Here is a 20,940-nt window from a genome sequence, read left to right on the forward strand (position 1 = left end):
TGAGTTGCTGACCTTGCCGTTACAAGTTGCGATTGTGAAATGCAGTGCACATAAGAAGGTCACTGATGATGTTGGTCGTGGTAATGCATTTGCTGACGAAACCGCAAAAGAAACAGCGAAGGATGTGATGAATCGAATGTATGGTGCAGGCCCTGCAAGATGGGTTGGTGATGTTGGAATGTGTGAAGACACGATAGAGAGTGTGAAGTCCCTTCAAGCCGAAGCTTCAGAGAAAGAATTGAGTATGTGGAGAGAAAGTACGGGTAAATTGGATGAAAATGGTTGTTGGATTCCAGCTTCCGCCACCTGGATCAGAACACCAGCGATGGTTGTTACCCGATGCATATGTGCTTGCAGTGGTGACAATGGCCCATGGGATGGCCCATATCAGTGTGAAAGGGATTTGTAAGTTGTTGGCCCCGGTATGGCAAAATGCTGGAATTCCTAAATGTGCAGAGAATGTAGTTAAGAATTGCATGGTGTGTCTGAAATACAATCCTGGTAGGGGAACCCCAACTCCAGCTGGTCATTTTGCGCCTCCAACGTATCTGTTCGAGGTTTTGCAGCTAGATTTCATCCACATGGAAAGGTGCAACAAGTTGAAATATGTACTCGTTGTTGTTTGTGCCTTTTCAAGGTGGGTAGAAGCATATCCCTTAAAAGACAACACTGCCTTGTCCACAGCTAAAGCCCTTGTAAAATAATTCTTCCCTAGGTTTGGAATGCCGAGAATGGTCTGGAGTGATAATGGGAGTGAATTTGTGGGCCGAGTGATGAAAACTGTATGTGAAGGGCTAGGTATCCAGCAAAAATTTCACGCTGCAAATCACCCCCAATCAGCTGGACTAGTAGAGTGCTATAATGGCACCTTAAAACTAAAATTAGCAAAGATACAAGCAAGTTCTGGTCTTAAATGGCCTGATGCTCTGCCTTTAGCACTCCTATCAACAAGAATGACTGCGCATTCACGAGTGGGACTTAGTCCCTATGAGATTGTGTTCGGCCGCCCGGCCAACATATGGGGAGTGCCAAGGCCGACAAAATTCAGTGAAATCGAACACCCCGTACTACTTGATTATTTGTATGAATTGACGGCTAAATTGCGTGTTTTACACCAACAGGTGCATGATACTCTGCCTCAGGTCTCTGAAGCTCCAGGACATCCTATCGATCCTGGATCATGGGTGCTGGTCAAAAACTTCAAGAGGACCAAGGATGATGAGCCCCGTTGGACCGGCCCCCACCTCGTCCTTCTCTCAACGAGATCAGCTGTTCGAGTGAAAGGGAAAAAGAACTGGATCCACAGCGTTCATTGCAAGAGGGTCCCTTTGCCTCTACCGTACGACCAGTGGGTCCAGGAGGGGATAGCCGACTGTGAGACTGAGACTGTGCCTCGTTTTCTGCCTTTTAGCGATGCACGTGTAAAAGGAACAATTTCTGAGAAAGAAAGCGACAACGTTCTGCAAGAAGCTGTGCCACCATCAATTCGATTAGACACTACAGAGCCTGAACTCTTGTTCCAGGACCAGACAGTACCTGGAAAAAACCGTTATAATTTGAGGCCGAGAACTATGGACAAATAAAAAAATGTTTTTTTCCTTTTGCTATTTTTGATTAGTGCAGCTCTCTCTTCTGAGAAACTTGCTAATTTTTGTTTTTCGAACCGCCATCCGGGTTCAGCTGCAGGGTCGTGGTTGCCCAAGTCTTCGGAGTGCAGCTGAAGACGTTAGGTCGACAGTTCTGGTCGGTCTAAGGGAGTTGCCCTGGACTGACAGAAGCATTCCTTAGCATAGAACACCCTACCACCACGAGCAGCAATTAGAGAGGATGGAGTTTTTCGAGAATGAGAGACCTGCCAAACAGATGAACTTTAAAGCCAGAATGTGTATAATGATGACAAGGAAACGATTTTTAATATTATGTACTTTCATGTTGCTTAGCGTAATAACGTTTTTAATAGGATATGTGTTATTCTCTTTTCAAGTGACATTTGCACCCACTGCGCAGCCCACACCTCCTTCTACTGTTTCCTCGCATTCTTTTCACCCTCTGCCTGAACACGAATCCGCTAGAAGATTAGAATTTGTTAATAATTCATTCATTCAGCTTCTACACCAACACCAACTAGTAGTAAACACAACTAACTGTTGGGTGTGTGGTCTTATGCCTCATACTACTGAAAAAGGTATCCCTTATCTGGTCCTGCCCTTCAGCCATAATGGTTCTGTGTGGGCATATAGAGCGATGTTCATACATGCTCATGAAGCCAATCCCCTACATTCTGTGAAGGATAATCCTAAACATAGTGCTCTAGTTAAGGGTATAGTAGATATGATTAAGGAAGATATTTCCTATGAGACTATCCCGAGAGATGAGACACTAGCATATATTGGATGGAACATAACAGGATATGGAGCTACTCTGAGTGGGAACCAGCGAGCAAAGAGATCCTCCCCGATTTGGATTGTACCCCATCAGGGTCACCTATGTCTACAAGGTAATGGCAAGAATCCCAGAGCTCAGTTAGGGAGAAGTATCTGCACTGAAACATATGTTTTTGCATCTCATACTTCCCCTTCGTTCCTGGCAGCTAAGGGTAGCTACTTCATTTGCCATGACAGAGCGTATACATGGTTGCCCCCTGATTTCTCGGGCACATGTTTCGTTTCGTTCCTGTTGCCTCCCACCTACACGACCACGGCAGATTACCATAAGACAAGGATAGTTAGAGGTGTCATCAGTCAAGATGACACTGCAGGACAAGAATTTGGAGATTTCGTGAAGGGTTCTCTGCCGTTTTGGGGTCCTATGGTTAACAGCAGGAACATAAGGCAATTGACAAGGGTGGTTGAATCCACAGTAGTTGAAACCGCCGGTGCCCTTAGTAATTTGACAGCTGAGCTCCAGTCGGATCGCCTTATGACTCTTCAGAACAGGGTTGCGTTAGACGTCATACTTGCAGACCGAGGTGGGGTATGTAAAGTGATCCAATCAAGCTGCTGTGTTTTCATTCCAGATAACGCTCCGACAGTCTACCAGGCCATTTCCAAACTGCATAAGATCTCTGAATCTATTCACGTGGATAAAGGAGATTGGTCATTGATGGGGTGGTTCTGGGAACTGATATCCGCCTGGGGTTGGAAGATTCTAATAGTCATTGGGATGATCTTAGCCATTCTTTTCCTGTTCTGTTTATGTGTACAGTGTGCTCCTGCAATATGTGGCCTCTGTGCTACATCGTGTGTAAGGAAACCTGTATCAAGAGACGAGCTAAGTAATAGGATGATGCTACAGCAACATCTCAACGACTTTAGGGATATAGACCTGGACTCAGATTAGCGTGAGTATAGGTTATTTGCCTAAGTAAGGGCAAAAGGAGGGTCTGTGGTACTGTAAATTTCGGAACCACGTATTTAACATGGTTCTACCATGTCGAATTTGGTATCAGCGAACCAAGAATGGTTAGGATACTATGCACAAGCATTTGCGTCATATTCGAGTGACGAGATCTCCTGAAATCAGGGTTTCTGTCCCGAAACTCGGGTTCCATTTTACAAACGACAGCCATTTTGTGATTGCCCTCACATAGGCCCAGAACTAAAGCCAAGCATGGGTCTGAAGGACACGCACACCTTCGTTGACTCTTCGGTGACCTGGGCAAGCTGACTCCACCGCCTGAAGCCAAACCTGTTCGGCCAGTTCCTTTCCCAGTGGCCGAAAGAGATTACTATCAAGGCCCAACATATCGTAAAACCCTTTGATCACACACAAACCATTGTTAATCTTCTACACACCTGTCCCTGTTTCCTTCTTTATGACTTGCTTTACGAGGAGGAGGTGCCCGTTTTTATTGGGGGTCTGTCGATATCTGATGAAAGTACTGGGCCTTGCCGGGTAATTGATTAAGGGCTGGACAATGGGCTTGTCATCATGACTTTGCTTTTTCTTTGTAGTGAACATATGTGAATGGTTAACTGTACACTAAGGAATGTTTGCCTAAAGCAGAATATTTTGTATAAAAAGAGAAGGCTGGCTTTGTAAGGTTGAGCAGTCTCCTGAGAATATACACCGTGTTGTACTTCTAGGATACCGGTTACTGGCTGCAGCCAATAAATACGATCTTTGAATTCACCAAGAAGACTCTGTGTTTCTGTGGTCTGAAACAGGAAGAACTCGAAGTCTTAGGGTGTGTTCCCTGGCACCGCTGGGTTCTGGAAAACCCAGTACTTCATGGCGGTGTAATGGCTGCATAACTGGGTGCTACTGACACATCAGGGTGCGAAGGTGAAGGGGCTGCATCACTGGGTGCCACTGACACAATAGGGTGCAAAGGTGATGGGGCTGCATCACTGTGTGCCACTGACACATCAGGGGTCGGAGATGTGTGTGTCAAAGTTCCCGCTGCAGTTATCTGGGACTGGCTCAGTGACAGCAATGGCAAGATGATGAACTGCAGGGCATGGAAGATCCCAGCTACATCTCGCTGGTGTTCAGACGTGACAGCCATACTTCCAGCCTGCTTCTGCTCCATGGTCTCCATTGTCCTCTGCATCTGTGCCAACTCTGTGCTGTCATCGCTGGTGCCTGTCTGACTGGACAGTTCCTGTATCCGAGTAATGGCCCCAGCGAGGTCAGCCAAGGATTGTCGGTGAGCATGGTGCGGACAGGGGGTGTCCGTAAGGGACTGTACGTGGTCCCTGATGGGACTCAGACACCCATATATGGCCTTGAGTTTGGCTCCCACAAGCTCGAAACCCACCCGCAGCTGATCTGCCAACTCCACCTGGCAACCCAACACACAGCGTGGAAATTTCATGTATTGTTCGTGGGGGTCCTGGGAGACAGCCGTGGTTGTGTGTTTTTCCTGCTGTGTGGTGTGCGCAGGTGGGGGGGTCACCTCAAGGCAGCTGGCCTGCCCTGCTCCTGGGGGTGGGCGGCGGAGGCTGTCCATTATCCGTTGGAGTGTTTCTTGACATATGTGCAGGTTGTCCTCTACATCATCAATGATGGGGTTTGTGGTCTGCTCTGCAGTAAGTGTTGATTGTCTCTCTGCAATGTTAAGGGGAGATGCAGGTTAACTGAGTTTCCCCTGTATGTTGACGCTTTGCAGATGTTTACATACAGACTGCATGACAATGCACATTGTGACTGTTTTGGTGGAGCTGGCTATTTGATGGCAGATAGTGGGATTTTCGACAACATGACGGATGTATGGTAGTACCCGTACATTATCATCTCACAATGTCAGTCAATGTCAGATGTGAGTGGCCAGTTTCTACGCACAAGCGGAACCTGTTGTGTGCTCTGTCCTGTGGTGTAGGTGTTGCACTTTAAACCACATTGCCGTCATTGCTGATGTTCTGTGATTGCTATGTGTGTGTGATGCATTGTGGGGGAATTTCCCCTGCAGCTCGTATTTCGTGTACCCTTATCCCTTTGAGGCGGTGTGCCTTTGAATTGTATGCTTTTCGGGGACGGAAATGTTTGCGACTTGGGTCATATGTGCTCTTGGACAGATTTTTTGGTCTTGTGCATTGTTCGTCTGCTGCGTGTATTGGAAGGCATGGGTTGTGGGTGAACGTGGATATGCCAGAGTGTGACCTGCTCCTTTACGGATGTGATCCGCACTGGGCCACCTCCATGTCGAATTGTGCACCATGTCATGTATATTGGCTGCAGCCATGCTATTGGTCATGCGGTGTCACTTGCATAGTCAGTGTGGCTCACACAGCCACTGCTTTTCTGTATTCATCACATGTGCATGGCTGGGTTGTGTCGTTGGTTATTTGGAGGAGGCCAATATGTGCACATAGTGGACGGGGGCCTACTTGGTGTTCCTATGTGTGCTGCAGTGTGCCAAGGGTATTAGGGACATGTTCCACAGTCATTGTGGGTGTGCAGTGTGCTACACATAATTGTGCATGTGTGCCATTGCGCCCATCTCCTCCCGTCCCCATCCCTGGTGGTTACTCACCCTGTTGCTGTTGGGTCAGGTCATTTTGAGCTGTGTCCAGGCCCCCAACTCCTGCAACCGTCTCCACACTGATGACTGTGGCCACCATGTGCTCCAGCTCACCCAGCTCCTCCTGTGGTGCAGGAGGCCCACCTCCAGTCGCCGTTGCTGCCTTCCTGTTGGTGGTGAGCTTCTCCTTGGTTTGGCTGTGCACTTCATGCCAGCGCCTCTTGACCTCCTCCATTGACCTCCTCGACACTCCGACTGCATTGACGTTGGTGACGATGGACTGCCTTATTTCCGTTTGGGTTGCCAGTGCTGCAGTGGAGGTGACGAACAGTTGTTGATGGTGTTCTATCACCTCTTTGAGGATGATCCAGTCGTCCTGAGCACTGAACCAACCTCTTCCTCTTCTCCTTCTCCTTGCCCTTCCCCGAACACGGGGTTGATGGCTGTTCGTCCGTGGGACTTGTGAGAAGGTGGCCTGATATATGCTGGCCACTAGTTCTAGTGGGCACCTTGTATCAGTCCAAACAACCCCTTATGGTGAATGGTTAAAGACAACCTTATATGAAAGCTATCCTAGTGGTAGCTATGGAGAACAGCCTTCAGGCTAAGTCTTGAAGGAATGTAAAGCAGCTTGTTTTACCAGTCTATAATCTCTTGAATGATCAAATGAAAAGACAACCACACCAGGTATATATTCAAAATATATGTATTTAAGGTTAAACACACACCTCTAGTCTCTTTATGAGACTGGAGTTCGAAGTACTAAAGTTACAAGTGATTAAGCATCAGTAAAAGCACAAATACACATTTGAGCCCTAGGGGTGTACCAAACCATATTCTAAAAAAGTGGTATAAGAACCACGACTGGAATAGGCACTAGGCCTATTGCCTCTAGAATCGCTGGGACCCCAAGGAACCACCCAAGGTAGGAACACAGAGGACCCACGGGAACTGTATGCAGTGTGGAAACACAACCGCGGGTTCCTATTACTTTCTATGGGGAATGTCGGGGTTGGAAATTTAAAGATTAGGGACACTTCTAATCGAGTCAGGACCAAACCCTCTTGGACTTAAGAAATTCAAGGGCTAGCACCCACGAGAGTACCGGAGTACTCGCGTTACCTCACCCAGGGAAGCCGGGTGCATAGGTGTCTTTTGGTGTCGGGTCACGTCGTCGATTTCAATGGAAGCCTGAAAAGAACTGCTGCTGCCGTGAAGAGGAGAAGTGTCCGGAGAGATCGAAGCCTGGATCTAGGATGTAAGGAACCTGAAAGCAGAGGGGACAGAGTCAGGGTCACTTGCCAGTGACCTAGGGCAGGATGGACCAATGCCCACAGATGTCGGGTGCTTCAGGTGAGTTGATGGGTGTCTTGACTCTTCAGCCACGAGGTCCAGGAGGTGTCGACGAAGTCCACGAGCCAGATTCGAGCTGTCCCACAAAGTCTGTCGAGTGCTGCGGTATCGGCAACCAGAAAGGACCCAACAAGCCTTGGCAACGGCAAGTCACAGGAAATCAGAGAAAGGACTGCGGTACAGACCAGCAAGGTCTGATGGACTCACCCAGCAAGGGTGATTAAGAGCAAGTCTGGAGCAACCAGAAAAGCCTCAGCAGAAATGGAGTTGCCTTCGTGGGGACCTGCTAGCCAACAGGCTGGTGGTCGCGAAGGAGCCTCAAGCGGTCGCACTGGAAGCTGGCCCACGGGTCACTCGTGGAGTGGAGGCCAACAATGTTCGGTGCAGGAGGTGCTCAAGGCTGGGGCTACTCGGAGCCCAAAGCACAACTTTGAGGATGACCAGGAAGGTGTTGTTGTTGCAAAAGTTCACGGTGTCCAGGGGTCATGGTTCCACGTTACTCACAATAGCCACGGGCCTCAGCTTTGATGTGGACTCAGGGGAGCCTCGGAGATGTCTGGAAATCCACCTCTGGGGATGCAGAGACTTCGGCGTCCGGCGGGAGCTTCAGTAATGCAGACCGGTCAGTTGCTTCTTTGGTGCCTCCTTGACCCCAAGGGAGATTTCTTCCATCTTCTAGTCGTGATAGAAAGTCGAAGGTCCAGGATATATGTTTCAGAGGTTCGTCAAGGGTAATCTAAAGTCCTAGGGACTGGATTCCTATATTTATAGTAAGTTTAGGGGATGGACTAACTCTAAGGCTCCACCTATGGGTGGGCCTGGGGTGGGGGTGGTTACACCCCTTCCCCTTTGTCCAGTTTCGCGCCAGAGCAGGGGCTGAGTGCCCCTGCAACCGGTTTGAACCGGGCTATGCACAGAGACACCTTGTGTGCCCCCAGGCAGTGTCTCAAAAGCATTCTCTGAATGCACCCACCCTGCCCCAATACACATCTGCCTGTCTGGGGAGGTGGTCACACCTCCCTGTGACAGGAAACCTTTTGTCAATACTCCCCTGCCGGAGTTTCGGTCAGCAGCAGGAGGCCAGACCCGTGTCTGTGGCAGAGGCATCCATTTTGTGATGCCAGGGCTTTGAAAGGATTTAACCGGGTTAAGCCAGTGTGAACATGTCTCTCCCTCTAGAAGGGTGGAATGCTACCCCCGCCGCCAGGGGGGGTAGTATTCCAAAGCGTTTGACACCAAACACAACATGTTTTGATGCAGCCATTCCAAAGTTAGCATTTACCGCAAGGGTATAATGCACTTAAGAGTACATGGTATGGCTGTATCACAGATCAGCCATAAGGAAGTATTTCCGAATGTTGCAGAGGGGCTCAGCTCATGCTTGGGTACCCTCTCACATAAAACCAAGCACTCCACTCTGCCTTCAGGATTGTCAAGGCCTGCCCATGGGCGTCCGCAGAAATTTTTCCAGGGGGGGCTAACCTGGCAATTGAAGGGGTGTGGCTAATGTTAATCAATAGGGGCGGGGCTAAAATGGCAAACAATCAGGTTCGGGTAATGCTCAGGCCAAGCTGAGAAAAAAAAGTAGTGAATTCTGCATTTGAAACTGGACAACAATTAGAGCACACATGAACCCTAAAATTACCCCCTGGCCACTTAAAACTCATACATTCCCTGATCCCTAAAATTGTCCCCTGGCACCCCAAAACCCATAACCCATACCCGCCCTCACCCCTAAAATTGTCCCCCTGGCACCCCAAAACCAATACCCGCCCTGAACCCTAAAATGTCCCCCCCTTGCACCCCAAAACCCATACCCACCCTGAACCCTAAAATTACCCCCCTGGCACTCCAAAACCCATACCTGCCCTGAACCCTAAAATGTCCCCCCCTTGCATCCCAAAACCCATACCCACCCTGAACCCTAAAATTACATCCCTGGTACCCCAAAACACATACCCACACTAACCCTAAAATTACCCCCGGCACACCAACACCCATAACCCCCAGGAACCCTACAATTACCCCCTGGCACCCCAAAACCCATATCCACCAGGACCCTAAAATTACCCCCTGGTACCCCAAAACCCATACCCCCCATGAACCCTAAAATTATCCCCCTGGCACCCCAAAACCCATACCCACCCTGAACCCTAAAATTACCCCTGCCCCTCAAAACCCATACCCGCCCTGAACCCTAAAATTACCCCCCTTACCCCTTAAAACCCATACCCGCCCTGAACCCTAAAATTACCCCCCTGGTACCCTAAAACCCATACCCACCCTGAACCCTAAAATTATCCCCTGGCACCCCAAAACCCATACCCACACTGCACCCTAAAATTACCCCCTGGCACACCAACACCCATACCTGCCTGGAACCCTAAAATTACCCCCTGGCACCCCAAAACCCATACCCACCCGGAACCCTAAAATTACCCCCTGGCACCCCAATCCCTAACCCACCCTGAACCCTAAAATTACTTCCTGGCACCCTAAAACACACACCCAACCTAAACCCTTAAGTTACCCCCTGGCACCCCAAAAGCTGAACACTACGAGCTTACACTACATTTGCATATTCGGAGGGGACTGTCCTTGACGTTTCCATGCATGTAAGTCTAGAACGCCGTTCACTTAGAGTAACCTAGATATGCAGCCAGTAGGTAATGCTGATGCTGTAGAATGCATTAAAGTTACTGGAACTTACTTAAAAACTGCTGCCTACTCTTCTGATACTATTCAGTGGAGTCGGGCTGATCAGCAGCACTGTCGTCCTAGCATCCAGCCCCTCCAGAAGGTCTCACTGTGTAGATAGATGTAGGTCAAATGTCTCCTGGTTTCTTCTTGCCTGGGCCTCCTCTACTTCTTCGTCGGTGCCCTTGGATGCCAAAAGAGACAGATCCATGGCCCTGTTCATCATTCATCTGGTGAGCAGCGCCGTGGAGGTGTATTCCATACAAGTGCACAGACAGCAGGGGGAAAGGGATGGCCAGTGTAGGTGACGCTTTTCCTTTGTAAAGTAATTCCTGCTGGCGTCATAGCCCAGGGTTTGCTGTCTGTGCACTTGTATGGAATACACATCAATACAAGTACACAGACAGCAAGCCCTGGTCTATGACGCCAGCAGAAATTCCTATACAAAAGAAAAGCGTCAACTGCACTGGCCATCCCTTTCCCCCTGCTGTGCACATCTTCCCACTCCCACCCCATGCTCACATTCACAACACATCAAGTGCTTAGGTGAAATCCCTGCCTTCAGGCAAGAATATCACCTCGGTGGCAGCAGTCTAAAAGAAAACAAAGGGTGGGGCAGGGAGGGTCGCTGAAACCGTTCAGAGACGGGCCGGCTCGGGCTGGGTCTGGGCCTCTCAGATGGGGTCATAAAAATCACATTCTCGGATGCTTAGCATTCAACCATGGCTTGTTCTTTGCACCTGGTGGTTGCTCAGATCAAAGTAGACGCTTTACAAGCGTAATATGCTACATGGAAAAAATACAGAAACACAACCTCCGTGAAATCCTTAACGCTCTAAGGGAATTAAATATTAAGTAAAACGTCAAACACAAACAGGAACTAAATAGCTTACATGCATTGCCTTTTTACATTCATTATTTAGAAATCGATCAGTGTTTAATTCAGAATAAAGGGCATGACGTTAGAGCCCGATAAGGACCCGTTACAACGTCCTCTGCACCCCGGGGGACCCGGCCCATTTAAAGCCCTGGCTGAGCGGTCACTTCAATGTGAGATGAAGATCGGCAACAAAAGGGCCCCCACATGCAGAATTTTTCTTGAGAAATCCCTGTTCTGGAATGGGGCTGAGCAGGACGTTTGTGGCGGGGAAGGAGGCTCATGGTTCCTGTGCGGCTTGTAGCGTGTCTTTTCCCTGCTAGTGGAGGTGCGTGCTTCAGTCAAGCTTCTGGGCTTCAGTCCTGTCCAGATCTGCGCATCCCAGCGTTTCACACTGTAAGTACCATGGATGCGTTGGTGAATGCTTTGCAGACACGTTTGGGTGAACTCTGTACTTTTGGTGACGTCATGTGTGAACGCTGCGCCCCGAAGTGAACTCACCAGTTAATGTAGGGTGACCAACTGACGTGGCTGCAAATTCAGGATGGTAAGTGTAAAAATTCAGGACAAAGGGTCAAAATTCAGGACAAAAGGTACGTTTTACAGAAACATCAGAGGAAATTGCGCGATAGTATAAAAGTAAGTAAATAGACAACCACTTAAGTACAAGTCAAAATAAGTTTATATCAAGTTGAGGCAATCGTGCACTTCACGGTTTTTTGGTATGCGCACAGCATTGAGCAACCGTGCAGGTCTTTTTGAGGTATTTCATATGATAATAATCTATTTATATGGTTACTGCACTGGGTTGAGCAGTCAAGGTCCTGAGCAGGCATGTTTGGTTAGAGAAGTGGTCGGGAAGATCTGCTCGGATAGACTTTGTTACCAGCATCTCATATCTGAGTGCCATTGTGAGATGTAAAGCGGCACGCATAGGTGAACTAAAGGGAGGATTACTGTGATGAACCCACTATAGGGAATGCATTATGGGTGTTTCAGCAAGTGAAACTTAAAATATGGAATCTGACTTTGCCAATGGGGGCTTCGCAGAGAGTTGCACTAGCTGACGGAAGTCACAAAGGTGCTTTTCCCTGCAGCTTTCTTAAAGAAGGCACTCTCGATACACTATCACCTTGCCTATTGTTACAAACACAATATACATCTCAAGCACAGCTTATGGCACTATGAGGCTCTCCCTAAAACCTTACACCTAAAACAAAGCAAGCAAACATTTACAATTACTAGTGTAACATTCAAGTAATAGTTGGGTGTCACTCAAAATGTCGTATGTATGGATCCCACACAGAAGCACACAGCAAATACAGAATAGTAATACATAGGCAAGGGAGTAGCCATAAAATTGAAATACCTCCCACTTTGAACTAAAGCTCTTATGGCACCAAGAAAGCAAAGTAAGTCATCACAACCCTCCCCAGAAGAGGTATATTGTCCAGGAATCTAGTCATTCATCCTTCCATCCCCTGACAGCTACCATTTCAAATGTACTTTCTGTTATCTATTAGTGTTTTCATCTACCATTCAGTCTTTCACCATACATTCTGTCCTTCCAACTGTGTTCCCATCCATATCCAAACCTTTTCAACCATTTGCAAACCTATCCAACGTCTATTTTTCCATCCATCATTTCACTCATCCATCCACCCTTTCACCCAATCCATCCATCATCCATCCACCCTTTCACCGAATCCATCCTTTCACTCATCTATCCACTCTTCCACCAATCCATCCATTCACTCACTCATCCATCCAACCATTTACCCTTTCACCCAAGCCATCCTTTCACTCATCCATCCACTGTTCCACCCATCCATCCACTCCTCCATCCAACCACTTACCCTTTCACCCCTCCGGCCACCATTTCACTTATCCATCCATCAACCATCCACCCTTTCACCCAATCCATCCTTTCACTCATCCATCACCCATCCACCCTTTCACCCAATCCATCCTCTCACTCATCCACCCACTCATCCATCCAGCCATTTACCTTTTCACCCAAGCCACCCTTTCACTCATCCATCCACTCTTTCACCCATCCATCCAGTCATCCATCCATCCATTCATTGACCCTTTCACTTATTAATTTATCAATCCATCCATCATTTCTCTCATCTATCCACCCATTCACTCGCCCATCATCCACCCTTTCACTCATCAATCCATCCTTTTACTGATCTATCTTTCATAATTGGTGGTGTGAAGGGTGGGAAACCCCGCGGACAGCGCACACGTGCACACTACTGTTCTTTCACATCCCCTACTGCTCACCTTTCCAATCCCAATCCAGGTGAACAGAGCACAAAACATGAGGCGCTGCACAATACAGTGAAGACCGCTCGTGTTGCGTCTCATAAAATTAAGGGCTTCAGCTGTATTGAACGTGCCACAATCACCCTCTGGGCCCATAGCACACCCGGGACCTTGGAGATGAGATTGGCAGTGTTTCTCAGGGACTCTGGTGCTCGACTGCGGTATTGTAATGCAGCCTTACGAGGTTGCAGGACGGCAGTAGAGATTGCGCTGCTCCTCCTTGGCACTACCTTCAAGGTTAACCTAGTTGATGTCCTTCGTGCCCCGAGTTTCGGCGCTCAAACACCAGTATCGTGCATGCAGGAGTGCGAGCTTTCAAGCCTCGTCCCGATCGGCTGGATCGGCCACACACTTTGACATAGAGCAGGTTGTTAGCAAGGCAGCTTCGTTTAGGAGCGGCCTTGCAAGGGGGGATTCTTTAGTGGCTGATGGCAATTTTGCATACTCTAGGACTGCCTGGGGGGCGCACTGAAGGACACACACACTGCCATTCCGTTTATAGGGGGGGATACGCTGACGCTGTCGTGCTAACTTGAAATCAGGTTCTGCCAAGCAAAGCGCTCCACACACTTTGTGAAAAATAACAACTAGTTGAAGATGCATTTGCGCCCCCCTGGGAATGCAGCCATGGACTCCCAGGGGGGCGCGCCCCACCGTTTGAATACCTCTGTTTTAAGCTAAGGGCTATAGAGGTTCCAGGGTGGGAAGTAGGCCTTAGCAGCCCAAACTGGCCATTGTCATTCTGTATGTGATAATGAGCCACAGACAGAATGACAATGGGCGGGAGGGGCTGCGAGGAGGAGTGCGAGGCGCCCCCCCATCAGGGAGTTGAGGCCTCTGGCAGGGAACAGCTCTGCTCCCTGCAGGGCCCGGAATTACAGACAAACAGCGTCAGTAAAAGCAAGGGCGTCTACAGGGGGGGGCAAGGAGGGGCACTCCAGGGGGGGCAAGTGCCCCTCCTTGCCCCCCCCCCCCCTGCGGACGCCCATGGGCCTGCCATAGGAGTGGCTTATAGGTGTATAAGGTAGTGATTTAGGTAGCCTATACCACAGTAAGGGGTGCAATCACACCCTTACCCAGGCTGCAGTAGCAGACCTGTGGTGTCATATTGGAGTGCTTCCCAGGGGTTTCATAATACATGCTGCAGCCCCTGGTAGGCCTCTGAGGTACCTATGCCCTAGGTACATAGTATACCATATACTAGGGGCTTATAAGGCACTCCAGAATCCAATTAGATATGTACCTAATGTACATGGAAACCATTTTACAGAGAAAGCAGATAGACTGGGGCCCTGAATAGCAGGATCCCAGTCCAACTAAGTCAAAAACCAGCAAAACACCAGGAAAAAAGTGGGGGCAACCATATAGTCACATTCCACCTTCCTACAGGACTTGTGGGATTCATCTTGTCCTCTGCACTCGGTCCGGGTGCATCCATGGTGCTACGCAGTTTGAATAGGTTTTGGTGGTTTATTTTTTGCTTTTATAGTGCATTTTCCCACATGACGCATGGGAATTACAGGCCTGTCGCTGGTTTTCGCTGATTTTGGTATCGCGCTTTGTTTGAAGCATTGGTTTTTACGCTGTCATTTGGCATGTTATCATGCTGCTATCGCCATCTTGGAAGTAGCGCGGGGAGCAGTCTAGCGTCTGCTTCCCACACGCTACAAAGAGGGGCATGGTGCAAGCGCGCAGCGGCGAAATCTCCTGAGGCTTGAGCCGGGAGACAGTGGCTGTAGCGTGTACCGTTTTGCGTGAGGGGCTGGAGCGATACCAGCACTGTGTTTAAGGTAGTCTTTTAATCCTGAATTTTATTCTATTCATTGACGATCTTGGTGATTTTAAAGGAGTTTTAAAATACATTGTTATTTTAACTTGTACTTACCCTTTGTGACACGTCAATACCTCGCTCCTTAGTAAAATCGAATTACTCCATTTCACGCCTGGCCGCCATCTTGGAAGTAGCGCGGGGAGCAGTCTAGCGTCTGCTTCCCACACGCTACAAAGAGGGGCATGGTGCAAGCGCGCAGCGGGCGCGCCGGTGGCGCGCCCCGGCGGCGCGCCAAAGGCAAGACCATCTGCGCCCGTCCGCGGCCGACCGAGGCACGGGGCCAGGATCCCTGCTCCGCTGACCTCCACCATATGGAGGTACAGTTCTCAGGCCCTCTTTCAACTTACTTAGAATGAGGGTCTCTCCTCTTTGTGTCCCTTCCTGCAATCCTTTAGATCAAGGAGCAGCCTGTCCACACTGCGGCTTTCCACTCCTTAGTGATCCCACGGTTAAAAATACCTTAGTTCGCATGTACCTATTGAACTGTAGGTCACTCCCTAAACATTGCACTGAGGTTTCACTGTTCCTAGAGGAAAACAAACCAGATGCCTTATTTTTAACGGAAACCTGGCTCCATTCTGAGTCTGACCCTGACATTATCAATGCACTTCCCAAGGGTTATTTGATCTTACGGGCAGATCGCCCCACCAGGGGAGGAGGCGGACTGGCCATTATTTTTAGGGATTGCTATAATTGTCGGAGCCTGCCCAACTCTCTACCTGATTGCGAAAGCTTAACCTTCGCTCTTGATCTCTCAGCCACCAACACCTTTTCAGGGACACTTATATACCGCCCACCGGGGCCTAGAGGGCAATTTCTCCATGCCCTCTCCCCCTCATTAGCCGATTCGGTATGTAATTCAGCAAATTACACTCTATTAGGAGATTTCAACATTCGCCTTGATAACACTATTGACCATAATGCCCTAGATCTGTCCGAGAACCTTGCTGCATTACAACTTCATCAACTAGTAACGAAACCCACCCATTGTAAGGTTCGTCTGTTGGATCCTATCTTTAGTAATTGCACTGATCTTCTGGTGGAAAATCCCGCCCTTCTACCCTGGACAGATCATCTTCTGATCCCTTTCAATCTGTCTATTGTACACAGTCCTCCTCCTCCACCTAAAGTCATTCGGAAAGAACGGAATTGGTCTAAACTTTCCCGAGCGGACTGGGCTCTGGCCCTCGAGTCATCAAGACCATCTTTCAATCCTGACCCCACCCTGGCCAATCGAAATTTTAATAATTGGATCCTGAATTCTTTAGATGCTACACTCCCTTTAGAATGCATCAAACCCAAGCGTGGCACTAAAACTGCCCCTTGGTATTCCCAAGACCTGCGAGAAAGCAAGCGCTATTGTAAAAAACTAGAGAGGAAATGGCGTCTAGATTTTTCACTCTCCAGAAAAATTGCTTATAGAGCTGCTATAAAATCCTACAAGAAAAAAATTATAACTGCACAAGCTGCTTTTTTCGAAACTAAAATCAATGCAGCTGCCTCTAAGCCTAAAGAAATTTACAACATTGCAAAAACCCTTCTTAAACTCCCAGAAAAAACTCCCAACTCTGCTGATGCTCAACTTCGTTGCAACGATCTGGCAGAGCTTTCCATGGAAAAATCCAAGCTATTTACACCGCCTTCCCTACTACCCAGACTCTCCTAACGACTGTTAAAGATGCTGAGACAGAGGTGTCGCCCCGAGCAACACTGAAAAAACTCCCCCCTCTGAATCAGTTCATCTTACAGTCCTTGATGCTCCAGATCAAGTCCGGCTCCCCCAACGACCCCGCGCCCCCGCGATCTCTGATTTCGGTCAGCCCACTTATTGCCGATTATCATGGATTTGCTTAATGCCTCCCTAACCACCGGCATAGTCCCGCTCCCTTGGAAACAGGCTATGGTAAAAGCCCTGCTTAAAAAACCTAACCTAGATAGTAATAATCCGACAAACTATCAACCAATCTCTCTCTTACCCTGGCTCAGCAAGATTCTAGAGAAACATGTCAATAAGTCATTGATGGAGTTTCTCGAGACCCACCATCTGCTGGATCCTTCCCAGACTGGGTTTCGGCCCCTGCATGGGACTGAGACTGCTCTGGTTGCAGTGACGGAAGAGGCTAGGAGGATTATCGATCAAGGAGGCACCGTCGCTATCCTCCTCCTTGATCTTAGCGCTGCTTTTGACACTGTAAACCACAGCATCCTTCTCCAGAGACTCTCCAATCTGGGAGTTTCCACGCATGTTCTCAGTTGGTTCAATTCTTTCCAGTCTAATCGCTCCTTCCAGGTTTTCGAGAGTGATGCCACCTCTCCTCGTAAACCTCTAGGATGTGGAGTACCGCAGGGCTCTTCATTAAGTCCCGCGCTTTTCAATATTTATATGACCCCGCTGGCTGCGATCGTCCGCCCTTTTGGGATAAAAATTGTAGCCTACGCGGACGATACACAGTTAGTAGTCGCTCTAAATCAAACCCAGACACAGACTAATGATAACCTGAGGGACTGCCTAAAAGCAGTTGCTTCTTGGATGACCTCCTCCTGCCTTAAATTAAATGGAGATAAGACAGAGATGATGCTCTTGGGCAACTCCTCCAACACCATCAATAACTTCCTCTGGCCATCCGGCCTTGGTCCTACTCCTATTCCCAAGGACTCAATTAAGAGTTTGGGTATCTGGCTGGACAAGTCTCTTAACTTCTCCTACCAGGCAGCTAAGCTCTCAGCCACCTGAGTTGGTATGCTTAGGCTCATCAGAAAAATCCTTTCCCGACTCCCCTTTAAAGCCAGACAAATTATGACCCAAGGCCTAATACTCTCTTGTTTGGACTATGGAAACGCCCTCTATCTGGGGGCCCCCCAGTCCACTATCAACAAGCTTCAGGTCATTCAGAACTGTGCAGCACGAATGCTCCTGCAAGCTCCCCGCCACGCTTCAATAAAATCTGTCCTAAAGAAACTGCACTGGCTTCCAATCAGGGAAAGAATCTCCTTTAAGAGTTTATGCATTGCTCATCGCGCATTTTGGAAAACTGGCGCCACCATAAATCACTCCCTGATTTCCCCCTACCTTCCCACCAGACATCTCATGTCAGCGTCCTTGTTCCTGACGGTGAACACCCTAAATATCGATTCCAAAATATCGACTGCCCAGAATATCGAAGTTAAAATATAGAGTGGACAGAATATCGAATTATCAAAATATAGATAGGTCAGAATATCGAAATTGGGGTACAAAATATCAATTTCCATAATATAGAATTTTAAAATATAGAATTCCATAATATCGAATTAAAAAATATAGATATCTATAATATCGATTTTTTTTTAGTGTTATGTATGGTAGTATATGTGTTAAAATTATGTATTATTTTTGTAATGTATGTTTAATTTATTTAAACTAATGAATGTAATTTAATTATTGCATAATTTTATTCCGTAGCGGGTTGTGGGTTTATAGGGGAATAGGGTGGGAAGTAATTTAATTATGGTTAATTAAATATTAATTATATTTATATGTTTTGATAATTAATTGATTGATAATTAATTATTAATTAATTTATATTAATTGGTAATTAATTTATATTAATTGACTAATTGTTAATTATGTTAATTGTATTTTTTATTATTAGGAGCGGGTTGTGGGTTTATAGGGGAATTGGGTGGGAAGTAATTTAATTGTAATAAAGTAAATAATTATTTTTTTTATTTATGTGTATTGATAATTGATAATTAATTATTAATTGGTAAATAATTTGTATTAATTGGTAATTAATTTTTATTAATTGCTAATTAATTTTTTCAATGTTAATTAATTGTTATTCATTGGTAATTATTTTTAATTAACGTTTTATTGGTATTGATAATTAATGTAATCTTATTTTAAAAATAAATCCTTACTTTCCCAACTTTTGCACTCTCAGGAGTGGGAATAGTATTTTTTACCCTCCCGCTATCCAACTCTTTCCCTACTGTTGCACTCACTGGAGTGGGAATAGTAATTTTTACCCTCCTGCTATCCAATGCTTTCCCTACTGTTACACTCTTTGGAGTGGGAATAATAATTTTGACCCCTACGCTATCCAACGTTTTCCCTACTGTTGCACTCATTGGAGTGGGAATAGTAATTTTTACCCCTACGCTATCCAGCGCTTTCCCTACTGTTGCACTCTTTGGAGTGGGAATAGTACTTTTTACCCCTACGCTATCCAACGTTTTCCCTACTGTTGCACTCACTGGAGTGGGCATAGTAATTTTTACCCCTACGCTATCCAACGCTTTCCCTACTGTTGCACTCACTGGAGTGGGAATAGTCATTTTTACTCCTACGCTATCCAACGCTTTCCCTACGGTTGCAGTCTCTGGAGTGGGAATAGTAATTTTTACCTTCCCGCTATCCAACGCTTTCCCTACTGTTGCACTCTTTGGAGTGGGAATAGTAATTTTTACCCCTACGCTATCCAACGTTTTCCCTACTGTTTCACTCACTGGAGTGGGAATAGTAATTTTTACGCTCTCACTATCCAACAAAATCTCTACTTTTTTACATTACTTTTATTATGTTTACATTTTAAGCTTTTTCATATTATATTATGTATGTTTTATTTAAATGTTTTAATATTTAATTACTTTTATATTATTTTTAATACATTTAAAAAATTTGATATTTTAGCTAACTATATTTTACCGATATTTTAGTACTTACCTGTTTGTAGATAGGGAGTCGATATTCTGTCCTTCTATATTTTGGCGTCGAAATTTTGTGTAGTCGATATTTTGTCTCTCGATATTAAGTCACTGAACCCTTCCTGACCACAGTGCCAAAAATTAAGAGAACCAGAGCTGGCGGACGACTGTTCTCTTATAATTCATCAAAACTCTGGAACTCTCTCCCTCTCCATCTACGCTCAGAATCTAATCATCTTTCTTTTCGAAAGGGGCTAAAAACACTGCTGTTTACCACCACAGACTAGGTCCCTCTATCCACTCACGCATACGCAGGTCTTTTTAGCGCTGGGACGCCTCAGGGTAGCCATCGCACTCTATAAAAACTCTTTTCATTCATTTTCATTCATTCATTCATTGGACGCTAAGACGGTGTTTTCTCGCGATGGACTGCGATATGCAAAGTTGCGTTAAGCTAAATTTGTGATGGTTATTACACGTTCTTGAGAATATACCCCAATGTGTTATGTGGTAAACACCTTGGGTGTAGATTCCGATCCTGGAGAAACCGGGTACGAATCGTCGGACGGAGTGTTTTCTCCGTACGAATCGTACTTGCATGTTTGGAAGGTTTTTCCCCGGGTACGAGTCGGACAGAGAAAACACCATTTCCGTACGATTCGCAAAAATCACCGACCGGCACAATCATTACCCACAATTCTGATCCGGGACACCGCGGACGTGACGTCCGGATGGAGTCAGGCAGCGTTTCACCAACCAGCAAGTACGATCCGTGCCCACGTCACTCCGCACAGATTTTTTTTTATGGCAGCCAAAAACTGCCGGGAAATCAGGACGACGCGCAGAAGGAGCACCTGTACGCGACGGACAGCCATGGACCCCAACCTACGTGTCATCCCGGCCCTCATAGCAGTCCACCTGGTGTACAGGAACCGACGCAGACGCCGCAGAAGGTCAGAACAACACCCAGGGGCAAAGGGGGGAGGCAGGGGCAGGAAACATAACCCCCACCCATGTTACAAATCATACATGCCCTGTACATACCTGACACCCAGGGCCTGGTCACTTCGGGGGTGGGGGCGTGTCCACCAAGGCCTGCATCCGCCACAACGGAAGTGGACGTTGACGTGAACAGTCAACACAACAAACGTGGTATGCACCGTACCCACGCCTTAAGAGCGTGGGTACGGGTCGTACCACGCC

The 20,940-nt window shown here is 47.3% G+C and overlaps 2 protein-coding genes across 2 annotated transcripts in view; one reads left to right on the forward strand and one right to left on the reverse strand.

The window, feature by feature from the left end:
- Window positions 1–20,940, reverse strand: part of LOC146859312 (E3 ubiquitin-protein ligase TRIM39-like) — a 165,709-nt gene that overhangs the window by 16,184 nt on the left and 128,585 nt on the right. The window lies entirely within an intron of this gene.
- Window positions 1,864–3,339, forward strand: LOC146859313 (endogenous retrovirus group PABLB member 1 Env polyprotein-like). Its single transcript, XM_085649982.1, has one exon. It carries the CDS (start codon window positions 1,864–1,866, stop codon window positions 3,337–3,339), a length of 1,476 nt encoding a protein of 491 aa, XP_085506108.1.

The sequence above is a fragment of the Triturus cristatus genome, chromosome 3_2, assembly GCF_964204655.1.
Source record: "Triturus cristatus chromosome 3_2, aTriCri1.1, whole genome shotgun sequence".
NCBI classification, from domain to species: Eukaryota; Metazoa; Chordata; class Amphibia; order Caudata; family Salamandridae; genus Triturus; species Triturus cristatus.

Excerpts from the sequence above, each read along its gene's own strand:
- LOC146859313 (XM_085649982.1), top strand. The coding sequence starts at position 1,864 with ATGAACTTTAAAGCCAGAATGTGTATAATGATGACAAGGAAACGATTT.